The sequence below is a fragment of the Poecilia reticulata genome, chromosome 22, assembly GCF_904066995.2.
Source record: "Poecilia reticulata chromosome 22, P_reticulata-male-v2, whole genome shotgun sequence".
NCBI lineage: Eukaryota > Metazoa > Chordata > Actinopteri > Cyprinodontiformes > Poeciliidae > Poecilia > Poecilia reticulata.
This window is the reverse complement of record NC_088851.1, coordinates 12,981,141-13,008,164: the sequence shown is the minus strand read 5'-3', so window position 1 is coordinate 13,008,164 and position 27,024 is coordinate 12,981,141. Positions and strand designations below refer to the sequence as shown.

The 27,024-nt window shown below is 37.1% G+C and overlaps 4 protein-coding genes across 9 annotated transcripts in view; 2 read left to right on the top strand and 2 right to left on the bottom strand.

Moving 5' to 3' along the window:
- zgc:103755 (CAP-Gly domain-containing linker protein 4) overlaps positions 1 to 15,555 on the bottom strand; it is a 31,624-nt gene extending 16,069 nt beyond the window's left edge. The window contains exons 1-8 of one of the 4 annotated variants that reach the window (XM_008399689.3): positions 15,430 to 15,532; positions 13,368 to 13,430; positions 12,962 to 13,108; positions 11,686 to 11,825; positions 11,004 to 11,097; positions 10,673 to 10,834; positions 9,740 to 9,858; positions 3,955 to 4,203 (exon numbers count right to left, since the gene is read on the bottom strand). In XM_008399689.3, the coding sequence (XP_008397911.2) occupies positions 3,955 to 4,203; positions 9,740 to 9,858; positions 10,673 to 10,834; positions 11,004 to 11,097; positions 11,686 to 11,825; positions 12,962 to 13,108; positions 13,368 to 13,407 (951 nt within the window). In that variant the 5' untranslated portion in view covers positions 13,408 to 13,430; positions 15,430 to 15,532. Of the gene's footprint in view, positions 1 to 3,954; positions 4,204 to 9,739; positions 9,859 to 10,672; positions 10,835 to 11,003; positions 11,098 to 11,685; positions 11,826 to 12,961; positions 13,109 to 13,367; positions 13,431 to 13,551; positions 13,941 to 15,429 lie in introns of those variants that run through there. The other 3 variants (XM_008399691.3, XM_081603183.1, XM_008399690.3) reach the window with 3 other exon arrangements.
- Positions 15,556 to 17,012: 1,457 nt separating this feature from the next.
- Positions 17,013 to 17,751, top strand: cimip5 (ciliary microtubule inner protein 5). 2 transcript variants are annotated; one of them, XM_008399692.3, is made up of 3 exons: positions 17,013 to 17,225; positions 17,330 to 17,369; positions 17,501 to 17,751. In XM_008399692.3, exons 1-3 carry the CDS (start codon positions 17,113 to 17,115, stop codon positions 17,693 to 17,695), a joined length of 348 nt encoding a protein of 115 aa, XP_008397914.1. In that variant the 5' UTR covers positions 17,013 to 17,112; the 3' UTR covers positions 17,696 to 17,751. The 2 variants fall into 2 exon arrangements, with proteins under 2 accessions (XP_008397914.1, XP_081459310.1); XM_081603184.1 differs by having other exon boundaries at positions 17,023 to 17,163.
- An 884-nt stretch (positions 17,752 to 18,635) lies between these two features.
- Positions 18,636 to 24,614, top strand: slc66a3 (solute carrier family 66 member 3). Its single transcript, XM_008399695.3, has 7 exons — positions 18,636 to 18,900; positions 20,077 to 20,159; positions 20,824 to 20,893; positions 21,003 to 21,060; positions 21,413 to 21,533; positions 22,327 to 22,368; positions 23,646 to 24,614. The coding sequence occupies exons 1-7, from the start codon at positions 18,755 to 18,757 to the stop codon at positions 23,750 to 23,752; spliced, it is 627 nt and encodes a 208-aa protein (XP_008397917.1). The 5' UTR covers positions 18,636 to 18,754; the 3' UTR covers positions 23,753 to 24,614.
- Positions 24,615 to 24,692: 78 nt separating this feature from the next.
- The window catches only part of rock2a (rho-associated, coiled-coil containing protein kinase 2a), a 36,931-nt gene continuing 34,599 nt past the window's right edge, over positions 24,693 to 27,024 (bottom strand). For both annotated transcript variants that reach the window (XR_532614.3, XM_008399697.3), the window contains one exon: positions 24,693 to 26,060. Coding sequence is in view for 1 of the 2 variants with exons in the window: in XM_008399697.3 (XP_008397919.2) it covers positions 26,057 to 26,060 (4 nt within the window). In the remaining variant the exon portion in view is untranslated. The remainder of the gene's footprint in view (positions 26,061 to 27,024) is intronic.

Sequence of the window (27,024 nt, the reverse complement as noted above, 5' to 3'; positions counted from 1 at the left end):
TAAACCTACAGCTAAGTTGCACATAAACAAAGAGAAACACTGCCACCTAAGGGGTGAAATACAGTCAATCTGCTATGCATAGTAGCCAGATACTCAAACTATGCTGTGGTGTTTGCCATCTTCAACATTTTGTTATGAAGCCTCAAATCAAAACATTAAATTGAAATATTTCAATATTTTTATTTTAATCAGCTATATACCGGAACCTGTTAATTGGAAACGGCTGGTTTCAGCTGATATTCAGTGAAAGCAGTTTGCCTAAGCTATCCCAGATCACACCAAACAACAACAACACTCTTTAGTGCAGAAATTGTAACAGAGTTCAGTGGAAGACTCGACTATATTTTCAGTATCAGTGATTTGGTTATAATGAATTCAGAGGAAGCAGAATGTTTTAAACAGTTGTTTAAAATGAAAATATGTTTATTTTCATTTTAAACATGGAACAAACTAGATTTAAAAATATTGCCAACCTTTTAGAAATCAAATACAGTGCGACTCTGAGCAGCCAGAGCTGAAGGTGTGTTGTAAGGATATGTTTAGACTTTTAATTACATGACAACACCAGTGGTTAAGGAAATTGGATGTTGGATTTCTGTCAGTCTGTGTTCACAAACCACCAGCACAGAATATGTAGTTATTAGGGACGCAAAATATACGGGCTCCAACATCAGTATTGGCTAATATTTTTTAACATATCTGTATTGTTCCAATAAATTAAACCAGGCCAATATCAACAACCAATATTTATTCCCATCTTGGTGAAGTTTGTTTCTGGAGCTGAGGAGGTTGGTTATGTGGTATTTGTTTGGTCATGTGACAGTGATGCAGTTGCAGGGTTTAACTGAAAGAAAGAAATTAAGGGGAAGTTGGCTGTGTGATAGTTTTTTTCAAGGTGTTAGATGGGTAGTGAAAAATATATAATACAAAAATATTTCATATCGGTGCATCAATTGGGTAAAAAAAACAAAACAAAAACAAACAAAAAACTTAATTCCACCATTGAGGAATTTAGCTCATTGTTTTTATATGGGTTTCTGCAACCTAGGACTGTGTGGGACTGAAAATGCAATTTGTTTTAGTTACTGTCCAATCAGCCTCTGTCATGAAGATTGTCAATATTTTGCCAATATTTTTATTTTTAATTTCAGAATCACACACAGAAGCAAACAAATTAATTTGTATCTGTGATCGAAGGTTGACAAACTGCACAAACCTGGTTTTCTCATGCAGTTTATTTAACAAGATTGAATAATTTGATTTAGTGAAAATATATTTGCACCTTATTTGCAATGCTTTGTTGATTTAAATAGTAAATTTGAAAATATTCCAGTTAGACATCACAGCTGACAAATCTAACAACCTCCAACACTCTTAATCCAACAGCCTCACCTAATATGATCTTTGCAAGTTCTTGCAAAAAGTAACTTTTCCTTTGAATCATTGAAATCTGACCAACTTGGATCCTTAGACCATGCTCTCTCATGCTTCAATACAACTGAAAATTTTTAAGGTCTCATTTAAATTTAATAAACTCCTGAGCACAGTGCAGAAGAAGCAGTCCCTTATGTTATAAATTCAGTTTCTGGGATCTGGCGGTGTTTTAGTGCTTCAAAGTTGCACAGAAAAAAAAACGACTCCCTAAAATCACTGCATCAAATTTGCTCTTCTGTGTCCTGAAGGTAATAGACACCCGGCAAGTTTATAGCAACAGAGTGCTTTAACTAAATACAAAGTTCATTCCTTTCAGCATTAATGGATTTGTGCAACTGTGTGCTCTGAATGTGGAAACAAAAATTGGACTTTCTAGATGCTCCAAACAATATTTCATACACTTGTAAAATAAAGGTCCAATTGCCAAGCAGACATGTAAAAAATGAAAGAAGCCTCGAGACTCAGCTAAGTTTCATAAGTTGGATCAGAACCTTTTTTACAAGTCGATGGGTTTACAGATGCAGTCAGAATTGTATTAATTAAAGGCTTTAAAGATTTAGTTGGACCACTTTTTCCCAGGGTGGAATGATCAGAGCACATACAACTTCAGTTATTTCTAAAAAACAAGAACTGGGATCACAAGTTTGAATACACAGTTTTTCTCTAATTCACAGAGCTGTACAAACACCTCCACTAATATTTGGCGAAACATCCCTCAGATTGCTCTTAGTAGTCACCAACAATGTTGGCTGAATAGTTGACCAGTCTTCTTGGAGGAATTGGTAGAAATAATTTAAGTTGATTAGTTCATTTACCTCTTACTATTAAGTGTTGGGAAAAATCACTAGAGTCTAACATTAGACGGATGTTGATGTTTGTTTCGGTTAATTATGTCGCTAGATCACCCAATTGAGTTCAAGTTTCAACCATCTAGTTGTTCGTTTGAGGGGACCTTGAAGAATTCAGAAGTCCTCCTGTTTAAAAAATTAAAATTATATGAAAGAACAATGATCTGGTTTTGAATTGGAAGAGTTTTAGAAATGGCTGCCAAAATACTTCCAACTCGTGCAAATCTAGAATAGGATGTTGGGTCTCGATCAAGTTCCTTAGACTCCCTGTTCTGAGATTTGGTCAAATTGCTGTCCACCATTTAATTCTTATGTTGGCAGACAAATTTTCTGCTGCATTCAGTCACTGTGACTGGTGGGGAGATAATAGATGCTAGACACCTGAAGTTATTAGTAAAACTATTTACTTTAGGTGAATGATTTCTTTTTTGTATACACACACACACACACACACACACAAAATCACTTGCATAACTGTACGACAGAAAAAGAGGGGGTTAGAAAAAATCAGTAAAAGCTTCAAACTGTAGATGCTAAATTTATCAAAAAACATCAATATAAAGATGATTCTGATAGAGTTATGGAAATATACCAAAGCAAGAGTCAGGTATTTGATTCAACCAAACAGAAACAATCATAAATTTTAACCCATCCAAAATGAATGAGGTGGTACTTGTGATTGGAACCTCAAATTAATACCTACGCACAAACACAATATGGCAACTATTTAGACACAGCTGTGCCGCAGGCCTATTTGGAAACATATTTTCTTCCCAGAGAGGTGAGTCTCTGCTTTCTTAGAGCGCTTCATGTCAAAAGGATTACACATGGTTCCAGCCGATCATAGCTGATCAACAAGACTGAAGATTTTCTTTAGGTATAAAAACATTTAATGACAAAGACGCATTTTCTGATACATGCAAGACCTCAAATAAATACAAAATAAAAAAAAACTGAGTTTACTGTTGTGACACTGCAACAATCTGACAGCCAAGAGCATAAATTGCCTGCTAGTGAGGATATTCCTGAAACGTAACCTGTAATTATACTGTGACTTGTCAAGAGACTTTGCATTAATGCTCATTGGAGTGCTGGTTTGTGCTGATAACAAGTGTGCCACTTTGAGGCAATAAACATGTGTAATGAGCTCAAGTGAGAAGTATGAACAACAGTCACAGTCTAGTCAACACCGTTTGTGGTGCAGATCAAAGAAAGGTGTAAAAGAAGATGACTCACAGGCAAAGAAGATGCATAATCAGTACAGGCCTTTCACTCACTGGTGCAGTCTGTAACAGATGTGTGTAGCCTGTGAAATGCGTTTAAGAAGATCTATAAAAAATACTAAATAGTCACATCAATCTGAGATTCGGTTCCATCCTCACTGGCATCACGTCTAGGCTTGTTAAATGCTAAATTAAATAAGATACTCCTGTATTAGGCTACAAATATCAGATTGTGACTTGCTGCTGGGAAACGACTTATTTTTAAAATGTTTCTTGTTTTTTTCACATCACTGAATCCTAATTAGAAACTTAATCTAGTACAGTAGTGAGAAATGAAAAACAAATAACAGGCGTTTATTTGATCCAGCTTGAATGAACTCTAAGCAAGACTTCTCCATCAGAAAAAAATAGATCGTCTCTTTTCCTTCGTCAGCAACATGAAAACAAACCTTCTGTCCAGCAATCACAACACGATCCCCGAGTTGGATTCCCATGGATGCGAGCTGCAGCCTGGCCTTTTCAGAGACAGCAGGGATGACCTGGCCTTGCAGTGTGAGGGACAAAGGGGAGCTGGGTCTCGGTAAAGCCTGCCTCAGCAGAGTCCGGAGCTCTTTGGCCACGGCGGCAGCATCTGCCATCTCCAGGGGCATATCCAGTGGATCCGGTACAACATCTGCTGGAGACTGCCCTTTGTCATTCTAGAAGAAGAGGGACGACTTATTTAAGAACTGGATTTCATTTTATTTAAAACAGAAAAACAAACTGTAAAATGCAATTGGTAAAATCAAACAACCACCACTCTCCAAATATTAAGCAGGTATAGAAGATTTATGCATTCTTTCATTTTTATGTTTGAGTCTATTTTGATCCAATAAAAAAAAAGCAACACAGAAAACAGATTACCATTTCTATTTTCTCCAAAATGAAAATGGCCACTACTTGCAATATCAAAATAAGAACAATTGTGTCAATGCACTTGGATCGTAGCAAATAAGTTCATTTCTCCAGGTAGCTCAGCTCAATTGTGCGAATCACTAAAATGCTCAATTTATTCATTTATTTTGTATTTTAATTTATAATTATTTTAAACTGCAATTTATTAACTGTGGTTCTGATCCTAATATGTGCCAGTTGAATAATATGAAATATTATGACAGCAGATTAAACCCAAAACAAATTACCTTGAGTAGGTGTATATTGTTCCCGACCCCACTGAGGGACAAGGGTGAAAGAAAATGGATGGATGGATGGATGGAGGTGTATATTGTTTCAAAAGAAACAATTGTCCTGCAGGGGACTATGAGAAATAAATTATGCAATTACTTTAATTTTCAAACTATCAAAAGGCTTTCAAATCAGGTAAAAAATGAAAAAAAAACTCCCAAGACAGGCAAACCTCAGTATAGTCTCAATGCACACGACATTTTAAGATAACTAACCAAACCGCAAAGGTAAGAAAGTCCGAAGGAGGGAATGACCCACGAAGAGCAAATTATGATGTCATAATTTGCTCTTTGGCTTTGGACACTTCTGATAGGTTAACTGACACATTTGAGCTCATTAGAGGTACACCTGTGAATGTATTCTAAAGCCACACCTTGAACACACCGCTTTCTTTTTGGCATAAAGGGGAAGTAAAAAGAAATCTGCCAAAATATCAGGAAGAGAATTTTCTGGTTCATCCTTGAGAACAATTTCCAGATGCTTGAAGGAGCCGCTTTCATCTGTTCAAACAATTATACGCAAGCATAGACATGATGGGAATGTCTAACCATCAAACCCCTGAGGAAGGAGATGGGTTTTTTTGTCCCAGAAATGAAAGTGTTTTGGTCTGAAATGTACAAAACAGCCTCAGAACAAAAGCCAAAGACCTTATGACAATGCTGGATGAAGCTGGCAAGACAGCGTCATCATTCACAGTGATGCATGTCCTGTACCAACATAGATCAAAAGCCACCCAGTGCCCAAATATAAGAGTTTTACTTTTACTCAACTGCAGCGCTACTGTAGACCAAGCTTAAAGGTAACTCTTCAAGCTCAAGGAGAAAAATACAGGACTTGTATCTAGTTTACGATGAAGACTTCTGTACTTTAATGAGAACACCTGTCAACTTCTATTGCACATTAGACTCCATCACTTCTACATCACATAGAAAAATCAGAACTTGCGTGCCCCTTTCAAAAGAGATCACTTATTTCTCTCACATTCTTTAATTATATTTCAACTCCCAGAACGAAATCCCCATCAGTACATTTCAAAGAAGCTGATCAGCGGAAAGTAACATGAAGGTTTACCCAGGTGACTCTGCGACAGTGAAGATAGACATCTTTGAGTCAGCAAGCTATATTTCAGAAGAAATGCTGCACAGGGAGGCTGTTGTAGAGGTCTGACAGAGGAGAAACCTCAGCAGGAACACTTTATTTGGTTATTTTATGTGGTCTATACTACACCAAGAAATAGGTTGCACTTGTTAATGTTCAAACACTAAGCTAATGTCCGCCCCTCACAATCTGCCTTGTGTGTGGGTAGGTGAGACATTGAGGCAAAAGAAATGAAATGCTATTATACTTTCACTCATACAATATTTTCTTTATTGGGAAAAGGTCTAACCAAGTCATCTCCACATATCCAGTTGTGTTAATCACAGTTCATAATCAAATTTAATCCCAAGCAATGCCTCACAGCAAGATATTCTTTAAACTCTTTCCCACACTGACATCGACAAGCTGCAAATGGCTCTCTCCCACACAGCAGCCCCACTGTGTCTACAACAGTTAAATTATAATGTTCCGGGGTTGTCAACAGGCATGCTGGAGTTATTTACAGCCAGAAAGAGGCCATTTGCTGAAAAGGGTTTCACATTTCTATCCACTATAATTTATAGGCAAACTGAATTTTAAAAAAGCAATTCTATTCATGACAAACATCAGAAATTATTTTGAACATATATGATAGTCTGGCAGGCAAGCATTTCAAAATTTGGGACGATAGTGTTTGAGAAAACACGTCAGACATTACCGATGTAATCTGATATTGTCCAAAAAACAAAAAGTTCAAATTGTTGGATACGTTAACCGATGCGCTTCTCCTCTAACCTTGCCAATATACAGTTATATTTCCAAAGTTCAAGCAGGTTCATGGTTAGATTTTTCTGTGGCAGAACAAAGTTTGAATTAACAATCACATTTATTAATGTGCGTCAGTCCTGCTGCCTTTAACCCCGAGTTTTAATTTGGTGCATCATTCAAAATATTTAAAGTTATTTATGCTTGAATATTAATGTTTACATCAAACGGTGCCTCAGCAAGGTTGTAACCAAGGAGTCTTTAAATGGAGGCAGTGATGATTTTGGGCGTCACCAAAATAAAAAGATAAACCCAGGCAGGAAGCAGAGCTACAATACAATGTGGGTGACAAACAGACTCAACATGAAGGACAAAGACTGACCATAATTCTGATTGAAGCAATTTATCTTGATATTATTCAATAAATATATTATCCACAAGACTCTCATAATGAGTCTTGTGGATAGTCTCATAATGAGACTATATACCATTTATTCCCAAATGAATCATCAGGACTGTTTGAAAAGGAATGAATACATGAGTTACACTTTTACAACTGAATTACTGAAATAAATACAGTTTTATAATATGATTTTTTGTTTTCAATTAATAAAATCTGCATCAACAGCAATTACTCTCTCTTAGTCAAAACGTTTCCTCTGCTTTAATTCAAGGTCTGCTCTAAAGAACCTTGCAGGGCCAGGCAAGACAACCTTTTGACAAAAACATTAAATAAATATTTTTAAAACATAAATATTATATAATACAAAATAAAAGTTAGACATTAACATGAAATAGTGAATATGTTGAAAATACAATTTCAGTCCAAGTCCAAAAGCTACATTATTGAGCAACATCCATCTCCATAGAAAAAGGGGAAAAAAACATGTCATGATAAACAAATTGGATCAAAGTAAACAAAGTGGTTCTGGTAAATGATGAAAAAACCGAGGCAGCAAAGTCAGAAGACACTTGGTTCAGTCATGGACAAGAATCTTACTGGCATAACAAATGAAATCTCAGGCAAAAATATTTCAACTTGGCAAAAGTAAGCAGCAAACATTCCCATTAACTTAACAACTTTAAATATCTAAATTCAAAAGTCCGACCAGATCTGGTCTAAATATTCAAGTCGAAGCATGGCCCTAGGTTTGCATTCACACCCCAAAATAAGCTGAAAAATGAACAGAGAGAGCACTTATGGACGCACCGCAGAGCAAGAAAATGATTGTATCATTGTGCATAGTGCTTTGGTGACCTCCAGTGGAAGCTGGCACTAAAACAACATAAAAACCAATACAGGCAGAACTGACAGCAGAGATCTCCTCATAGAAAAGTATAAATTAATCTAAGATCTATGGCCTAAAAGAGTCTGGTGCATTTTAATGTCATCAAATGACAGCAAGATGACTGATTTGTTTGTATTCACACTTTCTATTTAACTTTTTTTGTAGAAGGAGTACTGATAAAAAATTAAAGACATTTAATTTAAAAACAGTGTTCAGTGTCAGTTTAATCATGTTCAGCATGAGTTGCATGCAATTGAGCCTTTATATGAGCTAAATGAGGCAACGGATAGATTTAGGACAGACGTTTATATTCAGTTCAATAACCACTGGTGTTTATTTCTTACCATCTCTACACAGGTTGAGGTTTCTCATGCATTATGTCAAAATGCTAAGGTCAGAGAGAGGTCCAAGAAATAATGTCAGATATTTCTACAGCAGTGAAATCTGGAAAAATCTGAGCTAAAAACTGGGTGGACAGATGCATATTAGAAAGATGGATTTAACAGTTCATGGGACAGAAAATAAAGCCCAGACATACAAATATTTGTATTTGTACAAGCCTGGAAAAAAGCCCCCCCAAAAAATCTAAAAACGTTTCCATATGTATTAAGCCAGTTTGCCTTTTCATGAGCTAAATTTCAGCCGAAATAAATTACTAAGATAGCTACCACCCATTAGTTAATTATCCATTTACTATATTAAGCACGCTAATTGACCTGTATGAACCAATTTAAAATTTTTTTACATTATATCTAACTGTGGAAACTGATTGTTAAGGTGGGAATTGATGTAAATCACATTTCCAGAACTGCAGAACCTTTTCACAGAAAAACAGCTGCAGCTGAGGGCAGATAAATAGACCTCCTTTCTTCACACAAAAGCAAAAAAAAGTGGAATAAATAACACAGATGATTACAGCAAGGATCCCAGGAAGCCAACATAAATAAATGCACCTGTGGTTTCCCTGCTACAGCCTGTACTGAAGGAAATGGTCGCTGTTCCGTACTGACATTTTTATAAAGTCTAGACCCATTATTTACAGTCCATTTGAGCTTGTATACCAAGCAATTATTTCTCAGAGTATGGGTGTGAAGCATTAATAATAGAAAACATGTTTTCTGTAGCTTTTGATAAAATAGCTGAAAGTTGTCCCACCTCTCCCCTCTGTCATGGAACAAGATAACAACTGGGTATGGCTTAATTACATATTCAATGCATTTCACTTGTTTTTGTGGCAAGAGAATAAAAGCATTTTTTTATTCACAAAAGTGCATAAATTGTTCTCTCCAGATGCAAAAGTTTTTAACAGGTTTGACCTCTTAACCATGCTCTGTAATCTATTATCTATTTAAATCAATCAATTAGTTCAGCTACTTGTAGCTTTCAAGAAATGAAATTTAGAATTTCTGAAAGCTATAAATAAAAAGAAAAATCTTTTTACATTTTCTCCATTTTTAATGGAGGGAACTTTAAAAATCACTCCAACATCTTATGCTGGTTAAAGGTCAATTAAATAGTTCTTCTTACTTATAGATGGCAACACAATTCAAATTGTGTGGTTCTTTTAGCTTTAAATGCCTTTTAAAGTCTTTTAGAAGTTGCAAGTCAACACATGTTAGTAAATATAACACTAGCTCAGATTAGCTAGCACAATTTGCTTCAGTGAATCACGAAAGTATTTGCAGATGTATTTCCTGATGTCTGAAGCTGCCATGAAGAATTAAAAAGAATCAATTCTCTTTCTAAATTAAGGGAAAATGGATCAGTGCCAACATGCAACTCCAAACAGTTAAAATGGTGTGCTGAAATAATTCATAAATTCAGAAGTCAAGTCTGTTGGTGTGTGATTATACAGAAAAGGGAAAAAAAAAAAACCTACCCTGAAAGCTGGATTAGCTTCCAACTCCAGGAGACGTTTGACAGCAGATGTGCACAAGTTGGATGCAGCAATGTGCAGAGCTGTGCCAAACTCAAAGTCACTGCAGGTGGCATCAACCTCTGCAGAGAAAAGGTAGAGGAATTAGTTTAATTTCAAGGATAGACTACACAGTGCTGTGCTTTTCCCATTATACTGTAATAGGAAAATTGCCAGTGTTCATATACCTTAAATATTTGTCGATTTTGAACTCATACAACCACAAACAGAGAACTGTATTTAAATTTGCTGTGATAGACCAATAGAAGGTAGTGCATAATTGTGAATGCATTTGTATAGAGCACACTATAAATAAAGTCCAAGCAATATCTTTTGATCTCTCAGTTGCACTACCTTTTTATTTCTTCCAGGAGTGTCCTGTATTTGGCCCCATCTAATTCACCAGAAGTTGATCAGAAGCCTACCAACAGCATTATGCTATCTCATGCTATTGGGATGCAATAATCATGTTTTAGCAAGTGATTATTGTTTTCAAAGGAATGTGATATACTATCTTCCACTATACATGGCATTCTGTGTGATGGAAACTTCCTGTCAAATTTAAAAAGGCAACTTTTGTACAAGTTTTCTTTATCCCCTGCATGGCTTGTAGAAAACTTCAGATAACTGATTGTTCAATCAATCTGCAAAAAAAACACAATTTCTCTGTATCCACAACAAGCATTAAATACAACACCATCACCATCTGCTGCCTCCATTCACCTGTGGATGCAACTAATAACCTTATAACCCAGAATGTTTACCACAGCAAGAAGATTAAATTGCTGAGGTTTTAATCCCTGTGGCAGTTGGTGCTGAAAATAGAAATGCCTGCCCTGGACTGAATGTTGCCACAATCGTCTCCTCTCTTCTCTGGCAGCAGTTCCCTGCTCTCACCTCCAGGCTGAGAGGCCTGCAGCACCACACCGACCAGCTGGGGAACGTCAAAGTAGGCAGCGTAATGCAGCGCCCTCATGTTGGTCCAGCGTGAACGAAGGTTGGGATCAGCACCCAAGGCAAGGAGCTGACGGGCAAAACTAGCTGCCGTTTCTGCATCACCTGAGGAGAAACAAAGCTTTGTTTACCTTCTTTTGTTTTTTTTTTAAGAATTTGTTGAAATGCAAGAACATTTCTTAAACTAGATAGCTTTTGTTCAGCAGTAAAACAACAGAAAGAAAAGTCACAGTGGATGTGCATTGAGACTTAGAAGCAGTGGAAAAGAACTAACCAATTCCAGGAGCCCCAGCCTTACAGCAGTAGTGCAGAAGGCTCATATCGGTCAATCCATCTCGGTCATTCACACCACAACCTCTCTTCAGAATCTGTGCAGAGACACGATGTGCAATGAGCCTCAAAGAGGCTAATGTCACTGTAGGAATGTCAAGTAACAGTGAAACTCAGGTACAGTGAAGTGAAGAATGAAATGATCCTGTGATAATGGCATTCCTTTTTAAATTTAAACACCATCAGGGACATCAAAAAGGCATTAATTTCTCCAGAGTCGGAAGAAAGTGTGTAAGAAGAAATAATCACTTATTTAAACCCTTAAGAGGAAAGTTTCTCTGCACAATTTACTGCAATGCAGGTATTTTCAATAACTTCTGATAAAAAGGTTTCTGGGTGAGTGGAGAGGAAATACATCTATCCAGTGTTTTCAGCTTATATGAGGATTGGGTTGCAGAGATGACAAGTCCAGGAGGAAACAGAAACATCCCTCAAAAATATTTCAAAACTTCAAAATTTGTGTGGAAAGGCTTATTAGAAAAATAACACTTTTCTGGTTTAAGAGATCCAGTTTAGAAAATTCGTAAAGACCTCGATGTGGCTCAATCTGAGTTTTACTTTGATCTATTAAATTTTCAATTAGATTGTGCATTGCAATACTAAAGCAATAACTGAGAATCAGTCACCTCAATGCCAATGACGTCAATGTTTTTCTGAACCTGAGGTACCCATTGCCTGAGGACAGCAAACAGCTCAGGTATGGTAGTGTTGGGATCCTGAAGAATTTCTCTGCACTGCGGCTCGGACGGGTCAAAGAAGGAAAACTCTGGAGGAAGAGAAAGACAAGGATAATGGCAAAACTAATCTGTTGCTATTCAAAACTCCACAGAAAGATATTTAGTCCTGATATACATTAAGTTTTAGTATTAGATTATTAAACTGCATCAGAGTACTATGATCCTTTACAATTACTCTGCTTAAACCAGATGCAGGAGTTGACATGCACTGGGACAAATGAGAATTTAACAACCAGTGTGGTTGAGGGGTCAAATTGACAACCTTTCCTTTAATCAATTTAAAACCTGACAGTTGAGTTACATTTCTAGGAAATGTTTATTCTCAGCACTCCAGTCACAAACGCTATATGTTACCTGTTCAGTGACTAAACAATCATAAAGGTATAAATGTTCTTGAGGGTTTCCTTGTGTCACCACATAAGGATTCCTCTGTTATCTCCCAGAAGCATTATCGAATAACTGGCTGAGTAATAACTGGAAGAAGTCTGAATTGTGTGTTGAGAATATAAACTGTCTGTTCATTTCCTTTCAAAAGCATTAACATCCCAACAGATTTTCATGTTTTCCCATTTTTAGAGTATAAAACATGCTCTAATAGGGCATGTTTTATGCAAGCAACAATGACTTGATGCTTGGCTTTCATGTCCTTTCTACCATATTGAAATAAGCAGATGCTTTACTGGACATACATGTCCATGGATTTCAGAAGGAAATTTGAAACATCAGTGGAGTCAATTTTATAGAACTGTGGACAAAAGACAATCAACAATATAGGAACTTGTCCAAGATAATGTAAACAAATAAGACTGAAGGATAAGGGTGAATGCTTCAGCCAGGGGTTTTCATATTTTTTCCCCCAACATTTATTTTACATTTGAAATGTACAAGACAAATGTCACATTATTTGTGGATAAAGTTTTATTGTGTTTTATTTTATTGTGTTTTCTATCGTCTTTCCTGCATCACAAATCCTCTCATTTCAATTTTTGTTTTGTTCTTAAAATTTAACCCAGTGCCATACGTTTTCATTATTAAACCAATCCTAAGATGTGACTTAACTAAGCATCTCTCCATTCCACCTGTCAAGTCATTACTTTATCATTCTTTTTTTTTTCAGAATGACCCAAATCCAGTTATCTTGTACTGAGCATGAGCAGATTCTCACCACAGTCACTGGGCATTGGTGCAGAAGCCACCTGGTGGATAACCGCCCGCTGGTGGGTTGCATTTCTTGTGAAGCAGCCCAGGACAGCATCTCCTTCAGCAGGCTCTGAAACATCCTCCTTCGTCATCTCCCCTTCAGGGCCCACGGCTGGAACAATATTAGAAAGTCTATTCTGAGAACACAAGTAGGTCTTTTCTCTCAATAAAAAAAAAGAAGCTTTAGCACACTGAAGTTTTCACTTGGTCCACTTCAAGATTTTTTTTTAAACAAAGTAAGCTTTCTGCTTAAAACTACTGGCCTAATGTTCAAACAAGGGGGCTGCAGGAGAAGCAAGATGGAGGCTGGAAACAGAAACTATGCTACAAATTAAAAACAAGCTCAGATTCACACACAGCCCAAAACTTACTGTTTTCTTTTCCATTATCCCCTTTCTTGATGGTCTCCATGAGAGCCTCTCAGTGGAGACAAGCTAAAAATCAAAAGACACAGACTGGGTCCAATAGCTGAGCAGAACTTCAAACCAAAATCCTTCCAAAAATAACTTCAAGTTAACTGGCTTCGGTCACTACGATCTCCGATAACAAACTCACTCTTTCCATTTACACCTTGTTGATCCTCCGACTACCAGGTCCAGTTGCTATTTACAGTCTGTGCACTTTAAAGCCACAGTGGTCTCACCTCTGATCTTTCAAAATGGAGTTTCACTCTCACATGTGCACCACTGACCTCACTGCCAACTCGTCTGATTTGCCAGACATCACAGATCCACAACGTAGAGAATGTGACTGGAAGGTGAAAGTGCAAATAAACACTGTCCAACAGGGCAGTGGAGGTGGTTAGGGCCGTCAGTCACAATAAAGGCCTTTCTAAATCCCGGTTATAGCAAATAAGCAGGTTGCTGAGGCATTCAAAAGAAAAAACTATTTAATAATTGTGTCTGTTACACAATTGTTTTTCCCACCCCATTCAGGAAAAATAAAACCCACACACACGCACACACAAAAAGGCAAAATTTTCAAAATGCAGAATATTGTCAACAATATAAAACTAAAATGTTTATTTGATTTGAATATATCAAAAGTAGCAGCAAAACTTATGCAATTACTCATTATCAAAAGTCTGGACAAAGCTTGCACTGATCACAATTTAGATTTTTTTTTCTTTTATGCATTTCCATTTTCTTTGTATTGCATTTTCAGTATGTTGCATTTATATCTACTTGTCTCCAAAACACAGAGTAAAGCATCCAGATCAGCAGTGTTCAACACCAACCAGAAGAATTTTTTCAAATTTAAGGTTAATACAGGTTATCAGAAAGCTAAACGTTAGTTTGAGTCCTTTTAAAAAAGAAAAAAAAGCACAATAAGTTCAATTTAACACCTACATGAATTACAAAAAAAATTCAATACCTCACCTAGCATCTTATATTTTACTTACTTTACAACGAAAGAAAAATAAACTGTCAACTTAGTTAGGTTAAATAGACAACATCCAGACTTTGGACACCCCCTGACATTAGAAGTTGTAGTTAAAGATGGACTTAACTTCACAATTTTAATACCGTTATCTTGGCAGGTTTATTCTAATATTTCAAAAGAAAAAAGCGGTGCTGCTCTCCACCTTTTAGGTACATCTCTGCTCCAACATTCCTGAATCAATTACCTACTCAGTCAGTTCTACAGAGGCCTGGTAATTAGCTATTTATTTCATCCAGGTGTGTTGAAACAGGGATCGAGCTAAGGTTGCAGGACAGTGGATCTATGCAACTTTAGTTGTACACATCTAGTATATATGCACACACGCACACAATATAGGTGTACCCCATTATTTCAATACCAGCTGCTCCACCAAAATACATGTCCAATTAATTTGGATAATTGAGAACACCAGTGGACATACTGCTAATCATTTTATACTCAAACAGCATGCTAGCTGATAATATGCTGAGGTTCTGTGGATTTCCACATCATGTTGTACAGTTATTTAATAAACTTGACGTTAGCCAACACAGCATCTCCACTTTTGAGGAGATTAGCCTCCTCAGAAGTGACCTCCCGCTTATCTTACCTGTACCTATAACTGTGTGAGCGGAGGAAACGACTGAGTGGTGTTGTTCTGCACGTCCAATAAATACGGAATCAAGTTTGTATTCTATGAAGGTTAGCCAGTTAGCATATGTCCACAATAAGCTGATAGCTCACCCTCTAACAGACAAACTACACCTTACTACTAATAGTGTTCCTGAGAATACGTGTCTACGAGTTAAGACTCGGTGCTGTCAGTGAAAATATACGATAAAAAGTTGCTAAAGTCATTTCTCACACTGTTAGCTTCTTAAATTAGAGTTCACCAAGAACAAACACTGAACCAAGAATGGCTTTTTCTTCGGAAAATTAAGGCCCTTGTCGAGCAGCAAATAATTCAAATTTTGCATTTAAGGTGGATCAATTTAGATATATCAACCTTACCTTTGTTTGGAGGCGGGTTTCAGTTCATCAGCAAAATAACCACAGAGCTAATACTAGCGGATTATTTTCCCTCAACCGAACGGCTACAGTGTAGCTTTTACCTTTCAGAGTAAAAGCTTACATCATCAACTTCCGGTTTTGAAAATAAAAGCATCAAATTCAGAAAAAAAAATTAAACAATCCTTACTGAAGGCGGGCAGAAAAAATACGAAGAAAAAATACGAAAAAATACGAATACATCTGAGTACATAAAATATGATATAAAAGTCATTAAGTCTTTAAAGGGAAATAGATTTACACAGGGAGCAAAACACTTCAAGCGTTTCTTTTTTTATGGCTCACAGAAAATATTCAGTTTTTTTTGGGAAATTTAACAATTATGTAAAACTAAAGAACAATAATAAAGTTTACATAATCCCACAGAAGACTGCTGACTTGTCAGTGGTCAAATAGTTACTGACCCTCAATATAGTTTCTCGTAAAAGGTTCATCTTAAAAATGTACAAACATATTAGTTGTTAGATTAGATTTTTTTATTGACATTGCAAAAAAAAAGACGAAGAAAAAACACAATTGGGCACACTCACGAACAAGCAATAAATGGTCGAATAGATTACAAATAACAAAACCATAAATAACAAATCCTCTCAAAAGAAGTTTTAAGTTATTGAGATATTGTGTTTATTATGACAAGTTCAGTGTGGTAATGACTTTGGGAAAGAAACATAAAACTAATTCCGACCCTCCTTCGTTCCTTCCGACCCTAATTTATCCATTCTTTCTTTCCTTTTTCCTTTCTTTCCGATAAAAACGGTGTGTGAATGATGCCCATAGCCTTTATAATTCCTGAGATATTCGCCGTCATTCCAGAGCTGCACTTCCCATTATTGAGATTGGCAGAATATAGAATGGCCATACATAATAGCTCTTCTATTTCACATATGTCTGGCTTAGTGTTACGCATTGGTCAATGAGGTGGCGAATATTGTGCCTGGCACTCAATCACTTCGCCGCAGGCCAAAGTGAAGATGAGTTTAATGCAAGGTGTAAAGCTGCCTCCTGTGGCAGAATTTAAAATTACAACACAATGTAGCGAGTGAGAGTGTTTCATCCTGCAGCTGGTCAGTGATTAAACAGAGCAGCTTCAAGCAGTGCTGTATAAGAACGCCCTCTTGTGGCGGAATACAGAATGACCACACATAACAGCTCCTTGGTGATGTTTTAGTTTTAGAGCTAATTTTAACTTTCACATGGGTTTTTCCATACTGCATTTAGTGTGTTACGTTAAGTCAACATGCTAGCGATAGGCTACGTGTTATTTTAACTGTCTTTAGCTCCACAGCTAATTTTAGCATTTACATGAGTCATTTCACACTGTCAACATGCTCGTACTAGCAACTCTCCTCCTGCCAAGTCTGGTTTGACAGATAAAAAAAAAAATCTCATAAAAAATGGTGAATATTTTTAAAAACAGGAAAACTTATGCTGGAATGTAAGTTGTTACACTGAATAATCACGAAGGTCTATGAAATTTGTAAAACATGAGGTAGTTGACGCATTTTAAGTGTAGATTCTCTTGTTAGACCAGTTTCCATGGAAACGTAAACAAAACGAACCGTGATTTGGGTCGGCTTTCCTACCTTTTAACTGAAGCTAACGGAGGTAAACCGTGCCGTCGTCAGCATGGATCCCTCAAAAAGCAGCTCAGAGTATGATGAGAGTCGCAAAAATCCAGTAAGTTTGGCCGAACAATGGAAAGACCTGTGTGTAAAAGAGAGGAGAATAGCGTTGGATTGGTAAGCTGAAGAAGCGTGAGAGGAAACAAGGTTTAGTTCTTGCAAACCTAGCTGTTTTAAATGGTGTCAAAAAATCTTTTTCACCAACAAGCTGTTGTTCACAGGGATGAGACCTGGGGCGTTGTCCTGGGATGTGGCACACAGGTGAACACCACCTGCTTTATTCAAAACTGATATTTACACAGCAGCCCCTGCAACAGGGGTGCCCAAAGTCGGGCTTGCCCTACACACTTTGCCACTCCTCACCATCAGTGATAACCTGTGGATGTTTGCAGGATGCCCCAATGGATGAGACGTCTTTACCGAAAAACCTTTCGGTCTATTCCGAGTTCGTCCCCAACACCTCCAATCAAGTCTACGGCAGCAGGCAGATCATGCCTCACGGGAAGGAGATGATCAGACAGGACGGGCTGCCACTATTTCATGGAAGCTACAGAGGAAAGAAAAAGACTGTGGAGAAGAAAACATGATACATCCTCCAAAGCATGGGACTGCATTGGAATTTTTTATAAAATCATAAATAAGACGTCAGTGATTACTCTGTGTCCTATGTCAAAAAAAGAGGAGGGAGGCCTGTTGTTCATTTCTAATTATCTCTTGAGGTAAACTTGCAAATGCATTGAAAGAAAAAAAAAAAAGTTGTCAGGGCAGTAACAGAATTTTAAAAAGCAAAGCCGCTGACTCAGAAAATAGGATACAGTTTTAAGTCACCTGAGCTCTGTTGAGTGGTTAAACATGTACCTGGTTTTCACATTAGATAGATAGATAGATAGATAGATAGATAGATAGATAGATAGATAGATAGATAGATAGATAGATAGATAGATAGATAGATAGATAGATAGATAGATAGATAGATAGATAGATAGAGAGAGAGAGAGAGAGAGAGAGAGAGAGAGACCATTTTAAAGCGTAATTATAACATTGTATTGTATGTAGGGGTCTTCAACTCCAGTCTTTGAGGGCCAGTTTCCTGCAACTTTTAGATGCGTCTCTGTTTTATTAAATTCTAAAATGAACCTGCGTTCAGTATTTACTAGGTTTTAAATACTGTGGTTGTTTCTGAGCCAATCATCTTTCAGTTGATGTATGCGGAAATGAGAAACGGTGCCACCACCGGCTGACAGGAAACTGTCATATTTATACCATATCAACGGATGTCAAGCGCATTTTTTCAGATTAAAAGCATTTGTTCATTTATTTAATCACTTAATATATATATATATATATATATATATATATATATATATATATATATATATATATATATATATATATATATATACACATTATTTTTATTAAAATATATTTAGGTAATTTGCATTTTATTAATAGGTTTTGATCATTCCTGCTGACAGTAGTACACAAACGTACACAAATTAATTTCTACTATTATTTCGAAAATTTACACCGGATTTCCGATCAGAGTCAAAGTACCTTAACAGTGTTTGACCCACGGCAGCATCTGGAAGCTAGTGTTATTTATAAAAACTATACAAAAAGATTAAAATAAAATTTAAAGATCCAGCATGCAGTCCGACACTCTGCTGCACATCGCCAACTTCAGCACGCTGTTCGTGTGCATGGTGCTGAAGTTCCCGCAGATCTTCGTGTTAATGAGAGCCAAAAATTCAACAGGGATCAGCCTCAACAGTCTGCTGCTGGAGCTCATTGGGTAGGTGGACTCTGCAGGACTTTTATCACAAGCTCCTGGTGATTCGTGGTGATTCGTAGCTGTTAGAGGAAGATGAATGGTGACGGAGGTGAGGAAGGGCACAGCTTTGATGTGTCGTCTTCCTGTTTCTATATGTGCATGTGCTTAAAAAGTATAGGAAGTATATTTGTGCTGCCTAGTTTGTTTAAGTAAGTGTGAAAGTTCATTACAAATAAAACACTGTTTTTGCACTCAGTGAGATTCCAGTGGGATGATAATGTTCATAAATCTGCCAGAACTGGACCTGTTTATATGAATCAGTGCGTCGACGGCTCTCACAAACTGCCCTATGTTGGATTTGTGGGGATAAACATCAGACTGACTGTCTCAAGCGGAATAATACGCCTGTGTCCTGATTGCAGCTGCTCAGAATGTTTCTGCTGATAAAGAAACCTTATCATCTTCAAACACACAGCATCCATCTGGCAAATGAGCCGAGGCTAAGACTACGAAGACCCAGAAAGACTGCAAACGGTTTGAAATAAAAAATGTAGAAATGCAGGGCTGGTTTTAACCATTCTCATCCAGCCTACACGCACAACACAGAAATCTGGAGAAGCATACACTCTTCATAGATACAATGATTGCAATGATCATAGTCCCACACAAATACAATGGATGCACCGTTTTTAAAAGTTTTTAATAAAAGTCTGAAAAATGTGTTATGCATTTGTATTCAAGCCTTTGTACTAGCACTTAATACAAAATGCATGCCACACTTTCCAGATTTTCACTGGAAAAACTAATAATTCAACCTCTTTTCCTTCCACTTCACAGTTAAGCACCAATTTGTATTGTTCTGTCACAGTAAATACCAATTAAATACATTGCAGTTTGTAGCTGTAACATGACAAAATGTGAGAAAGGTCAAAAGAGTTGTGGATAATTATTTTTTTTTCTTTCTCAACTCAGGATTTCAGATTCCTCTTCCACTCTGAACTCAAGATTTACCTCAGCTCCAGGAAATCACTACAACTCTAAACATTCTAGATTTTTTTCTAGTACCTGTACATGTAAACAGTTGTACAAAAAAGTTTGTTGATGGGATTTATGCTTGCACAGCTGAAAAAGAAATGCGTTAAATCGATAAAAGCTTAACTGATTACATTAAATAATCTGACATTTTATTCTTTCTAGGTTCATAGTTTTTGTAACGTACCAGATGTACTACAACTACCCACCCCCAACGTACCTGGAGTATCCCATCCTCATTGCTCAAGGTTTGTAACAAATAGTGTAAATTAAGTATTTTATTAGCTGAAAGGATTGTTTGATATTCTCATTCTTATTGTTATTAGGTGTATTTATGAATTGAATATAATCAAGAATAACAGTGTTGACTTTGATAAGTTTCATACATCAATTTATGAATAAGCATGACATAATATTCATGCTTATTCAAAGTAAGGATGAATATTACTTTGAAAATATTTTAACTGGCCAAAACTTTGACACAATTGCTTGTACACGCATTAGAATGGTTTTTTGAGGCTAACATTACCCCGAAATATTATAGGATATGCTTTAAATTCATATTACTAAGCCAAAGATTAAATAACGTCTACCATTTCCGCTAAGGAAAGTTGTCCAAAAATATCCAGGCAGAAATAACCTGGACCTCGTTGAGTTTGAGGTTACTCTTCAACTGACTAAGGAACATTTTTCAAACTATTTTTGTGGGGGTTTAGGCCTGCAGGTAAAATGTTCAATCTGTGTAGATGAGAGAAAACTTGCAGGAAATTCAAACCAGGAAACTTTTAAATGTGTAACATTTAGAAGAATCTGAATAGCTTGCGAATCAGCAGTACGCCAGTGGCCCTTGAAATGAAGATGGAACCTCGCCGGAAGTGGTGTACGTTTATAACCTGCTCTGTGTCCCGTCAGATGTCATCCTTCTGCTCCTGATTCTTTACTACAACGGCAGCCTGCGGCAGAGCCTGGTGTACGCCTTGCTGTATCCTTACCCTCTCTGGCAGTGACGGCTGTGAAACTGGTTGGTGTTGAAGGAAATCAATGACCCCCCAACCCCGGCAGCATCTTGTGCCTTAACAGATCGTGCTCAGGTTGGTCGGAGGCTGGAGGCTCCTCACGGTGGAGAGGTGGATCATAGATCTGGCCATGGTAATGCATCATTTTCAAATGAGCCGCACATTGTCCCACAGTAAAGAGTTGGCACGTCATCAGTCAGGAGTAATGATGTGGAGGGCTGAGAGGAGACTCACCCAGAGCTCATTTCTCTCTCACTGAAACACATCAAGGCCTGCTTGGTAAATGGGATGAACATGTCTGTAGGCATTTTGCATTTAAATAGATGAAGCAGCAATTCTTCCACTTCAAGTTTAAAATGTTAGACAGCAACAGAAAGTAACTTTTTTTTCTTTTTTTTTTTTACTGTGTGGAATCCAGCTCACCTGCATTGTTCAATCTGCCATGTTATAAACATGCAATATGTGACCTGCACTGTCCTCTCCAGAGCCTGTGCACGTTCATCAGTGCAGCCAGTAAGTTGGCCCAGCTGCAGTGCATGTGGAGCTCCCAGGATGCCGGACAGGTTAGCGCCCTCTCCTGGGGCATGGCTACCTACACGTGTATGGGTGAGTGTGTGAGGGAACGTATTTTCTAGTGGCTGTCGGCGTAAAGAGGGCTGCCAAACTAAAAAACTTAACTAGGGCTGCACAATATATTGCAAAATAAAATAATAATAATAATAATAATAATAGGAAAAGCATCAAACATTTTGCCAATGCCGACACATGTCAAAGGTTGTTTTCCTCATTCAGAAAGTCAGGATTCTTTTAAATAATTCCTAATGGACATCTGCGTTACTGATATTGTTGAAACATTGAATCTCCCTCTTAAAGAATATAATGTTACCCATAGTCATGAGTTGTTTTATTAAAAAAAGTTTTTTAGACATCTAAAAGGATTTTAAACAAGCATCATAATCCAGTATTCATTGGGTTTTTTTGAATGACATTAACCACCTCTTGATTGGCTCCTCAAAATAAGTTAGGAGAATCCATCCCATTCCCCCCCAACCGTTTCCTGATTTTATTTGGATTCAAACAATGAGGTAAAATACTCCAAATAGAAGCAGCAAACCCAAACAGGTAAATTATATTTTTAAATAAATTAACCAAAGTCGGATTTCCGCATTTTTAATTGCAGCCTCTCATTTCCGACTTAACAAATTTAATTAGCTTCAACAGCTCATCAGCTTCAACTAATTCTTCCACTTAAATCACTTTCAGGTCATGAATATGGATAATCCCCCCTTCAGTTTGCCACGCGTTCAGTAAATCAGCAATTCAACACGCCATCAATTAAACATGAGAGTGCGGTTGGATAATGTGCATGCCATTAACTCCGCTTCCTCTTTTGTTCCAGCGCGGATTTACACCACCTCGGTGACGACCGGAGACATGCAGGGTAAGCCAGCGTAAAATGGCACACGGCAGAAACATTTCATTTTGTTCTCTAAACGCCTTCCACCGCAGCAGTAATGTGGAAGCGTGGTGCACTCTGGGAGTGAGATCTCATAAAAAGGGAGTTCTGGACGTCTCCGTGCTTAATGAAGGCAAGAGAGATTTAGAAGAGAAAAAAAAAGAGCTAATTAATACCTTAACTCTTGGACTTTTGTCTTCAATGTTTAGTCTCAAATGTTACTCTCATTTTCAAACTAAAGTGCTGTTTCATGTTGACTTTTATTTTACAAATTTTAACACAAAAAAAAAAGTCTTCACAATTATTGCCCAAGAATAAATCTTGGTGGACAGCATGCATGAAAAATATTTAAGTTGTATTGCTATTTTAAAAGATGAAAATAATCATGTCATTTTGAGCTTCAAGTTGGTTAGATTTTCTCTGGGACTTTGTTGGGAAGTCATGAATCGTTAATAGCCTACCTGCAGCAGATAACACTTACTGTCTTTTGCCAATTATTTGGGCTGCAAGAGAGAACAATACTTTCAGCAGATAAAAGGAACGTTGGACAAAATGGCATAAGAAGCTCATTTCTGTCCCTCTGTGCTTTTAGCGCGTCTAATGATCATGCTGAACTTGGAAATGTGTGCAGCTGTCAGGAAATCAAGTGAGGGAAGGAGCTGCATTGTGTCGAATACATTTATAGATTGTTGATTTTGTAATGCTAACAGATACATGAAGCTGAACTACAATGTATTGTCTTTGTTTTAATAAGACCTGAAAATTGACCAAGATATCTGGAAATTTCAGTCCGCAAACGTGTAGAAATTTTAAGTGAAAAGCACATTAAAATCCTGTCTTGTTTAGCGTCGTTTCCCATTTTAGAAAAAAAATTAACTGAATAAAATTTAATTTTGATCAGTGCCAGAAAAGATGTATATTGAACTAAGGAATTGAATAGAAAAACAGACAAATGTTAAGGTGAGAAGATGCTCAACAATGCCATCTTAAGATTATATTTTCTAAGAATAAATCTTTATTGTTCAAAAGCATATAACCAGAAAGGGTATTTAAAAAAAAAAATTAAGCTAAAAATAATTAAAAACAAAATTTCAATGATGGTTTGGAATGGTTTTCCTGCAAAACATCTTAGAATGCAAGCATCTAGCTCCTTATCAGACAGCCAGTAACCACGTTTTGATCTCTAAAGCCAGTTCATAGCTACAAATCGGTTTAGATTAAAGGTAATCCTGGTTTGTAAATCACCTTCTTGTTTCTCACAGTTCTGGTGCGGTTTGTGGCAATGACTCTGCTCAACTTCTGGGTGCTGCTCACTGTGATCTATTACCAACGAAGAAGAAGAAGCAGCAGCTCAAAGAAAGATGACTAATCTAGTGGTTTCTTCAGCGCTTACTGGGTCACCATAGGCACAAGAAATACGGAAACAATCTAAGGGTAACGGTTACTACTGTTAAAAAGAAAGTACACCCCGTTTCATTTCTAGTTTTTACTTATGAGGACTTAAATAATGTTCTGAAATTTTTTTCAAGGTACTAAAGTAATTTAAACATAACCTTGAATGTAAAAAAAACAGATGCAACTGCTAGAGTCTTTAATCCTCACAGCTTACTGTAAAAAAAAAACGTGTTTGACTAAAGTTTACCTGCAGGAGGTCACCGAGTTACTTTGAATTGATCAGAGAATCAACAAACAATATCAGAAACAATGTGTTTAAACAGGCAAGCTTTAAAAACAAAACTTGGACATAAAATGCTAATTTTATGTTTGTCAGTAACTCATGAAAGTATTTGACTCCAAGTGGGAAGTTATTTCTACAAAGAGGTAGGAAATGGGTCTGTGATGAGATTTGATCTGCAGCCATTTCTCTACATCTGAGCTCACTTTTGAATAATTGTACAACCTAATCAATTACATCTTTTTTTATTATTTGTATGAAGAATTGAAAGAGGGTGTATTTTTTAAAAATAATTATGTTTTACCAAACATTCCAATAACAATACTTTTTCCCAGTAGTTTTTAATACATTTTTCCTGAATCTACTTTTATTGTTTTTTATTCCATTTTTAAACATTAGTGAGGATTTTTCTGTCAAAGAAGATGACAGTTTGCGAATATCCAAAATCTTCCAACTCAGGATAATAAATACTGTGTTTTAAATAACTTTTGTACTTTATGTGAAGTTTTTTTTCTGTAAGACCTAAATAAACCAAAACAATTGACAAACATTTTTACATTGTGGTTTCACTGAAATTCTTTAAACCGTTTATTTAATGTTTTTTGACATTTAAAAAAACATGTGAAACCAAACGGCACATCCATGTCTTTATTTCTATAAGTAGTTAATATAATCATTATCATTATAGCTGTTTGGTAGCAAACATGCAATCTGGATGTAAAGGCCCTTAAATACAAAGTGGACAAGGCTGTATAAATAATATAATGTGCACAGTATGGCATGTAAAATATATACTGTAGATATTTATATGTATAAAACATGCTTCGTGGTTAAAGGAGAGCTGTTGGTACACAAAACACACACGGTTTGCTCTCCAGGCGCCTGTACGAGCCACATTCACACGACGACGTGTCCAAACATGGGAGTTCGGTCACTCTTGACACCAAAACATCGGAACAACCCTTCAGTGGACTAAGTGCTGCTCAGCACGAGGTTTTGCATACCTTCATCGTCACCGCTGCTTTCAAAAAACAACCTGGCAGGTGTGACGGCGCGTGAAAAACATGCAAGTTCACTCCAAAGCAGCTGGCGGTAAAATAAAAAGCTTCAGTCAAGTATATTTGGTAATACAATGCCTGTGTGCCGCCTCTGGTGGAGCACCACCTCCACCTTCAAACACAAAGGAGGAAAACATGATCGGTGCGTTTAGGTAAACATTATCCCTCGGGTCGGACTGTGCAGGTTTGTTCCTTTTAATGCCTTCAGAGCAGGATGCTGCTCACATTGCAACGTCTACTGCAGTCAAAACGAGTGTTTCAGTGACAGAAATTATAATAAGACTGAGGCGACCAGAGAATCGTTTACTTCAAAATAAGGATTCACTGCGTTCCCCTACTCTGTGACTTTACGTGAACTAACAGCTTGTTGTACCTTAATCGGATCCTGTGACTCACCTGAAACCAGAGCTGTGGAAAGCTAAAAGCTACAATCATTGTGTTGAGAGAACGAGTCATTTGGGAGAAAAAAAACCCAACTGATTAAACTAAGTGTCGTGTTCCACTTAAAACTCTTCGAACTGTTCACAGTTTTTTAACAGAATGTCTCATTTTTGGCCACTAGAACCTCCAAAGGTGATGTGCAGGAGTTTCCTGCATGTCCCCTCCATCAGACTGTTTCCTGGTGAGAATCATTGAGGTAAGTGTATCCCCATCCATCCATGCAGCCTCTCCGAAGAGCTCTTCTGCTTCCTGTGGAAACAGAAGGAGCTACTCCAGAAGCACGACAGACTTTGTTCACAAGCCAACCAGCTCGCAGAAAAGAGCGCAGTCAAGCTCGGTAGCTGTGAAGTGGCTGAAAGGAGCTGAGCGACAAGGAGAGTGGAGAGATTTTCCTCCCAGGATGAAGCAGGAGACGGACTGAGGCGAATTGACGTGGAGTTCCAGATCTGCAGATGGAGCTTCAAAGTAAACACCCGCCCCAGAGACGCATCCAGCAGGGTTAACTAGAGGCAAAGAGACAGACGGACAAAAAGTTAAGCGCTGCAAAAACATACGCCTATTTCAACAATAAGGACTTAAGAAGAACTGAAGGCACAAGTTTGAATTTATGGCTTTTTATGCACTACTCTGAATATTTGATACCTCTTCTAGCAGAATTGATTAAAGCTAGTTGGTTTTCTTTCAGAGTCTGAGGACTGCAGAAATGTATTGTTCGCCTGCCTCTTCCAAGCAAAATCTGGTTCTGATGTTTATTTGAGAACATTCTGAAGACAAAAATCCACAATATATTGAAATCTGTGCACCTAATTCTTGCTTTAAAAATCCTTACAGATGTATGAAGGCAAGTCATTTTAATTAGGAACAAAATGGTTAAAATACATTGTTAAAAGTAAAAAGTGAAAACAACATCCAGATCTTCAAGGCATATTTAAGCATCGGTTGTGTTGCGTTAATGATGCAAGTATTTATTTTAAGGAACAAACTCTCCCAGAGATTATATGATTCTACACACAGCTCGGGAAAAATTAAAAGACCACTTAAAATGATCAGGTATATGATTGAGTAGAATGAACGTTGTTCTTTTATTCTATGAACTACTGACAACATGTCTTCAAAATTCCAAGCAAAAATGTTGTATTTCTTTTGCAGAAAATGAGAGTGCTTTCAGACCTCAAATAATGCAAAGAAAACAAGTTCATATTCATTTAGAAACAATAATACTAATGTTTTAACTCAGGAAGAATTCAGAAATCAATATTTGGTGGAATATCCATGAGGTGGTTTTCAATAGGGTTCAGTGCAGTGGTCTCTTAATTTTTTCCACACCTGTATATTAGAAGACGGAAAGTGGTAAACAATCCTACCAAGTTATAAAAGATTATTTTCTCTGTTCTCCATCACCCAGTGACATTGATCCCATCAGGTAAATAGTTTCCCAAACAGCACAGAGGAAATTGAACCATGTGT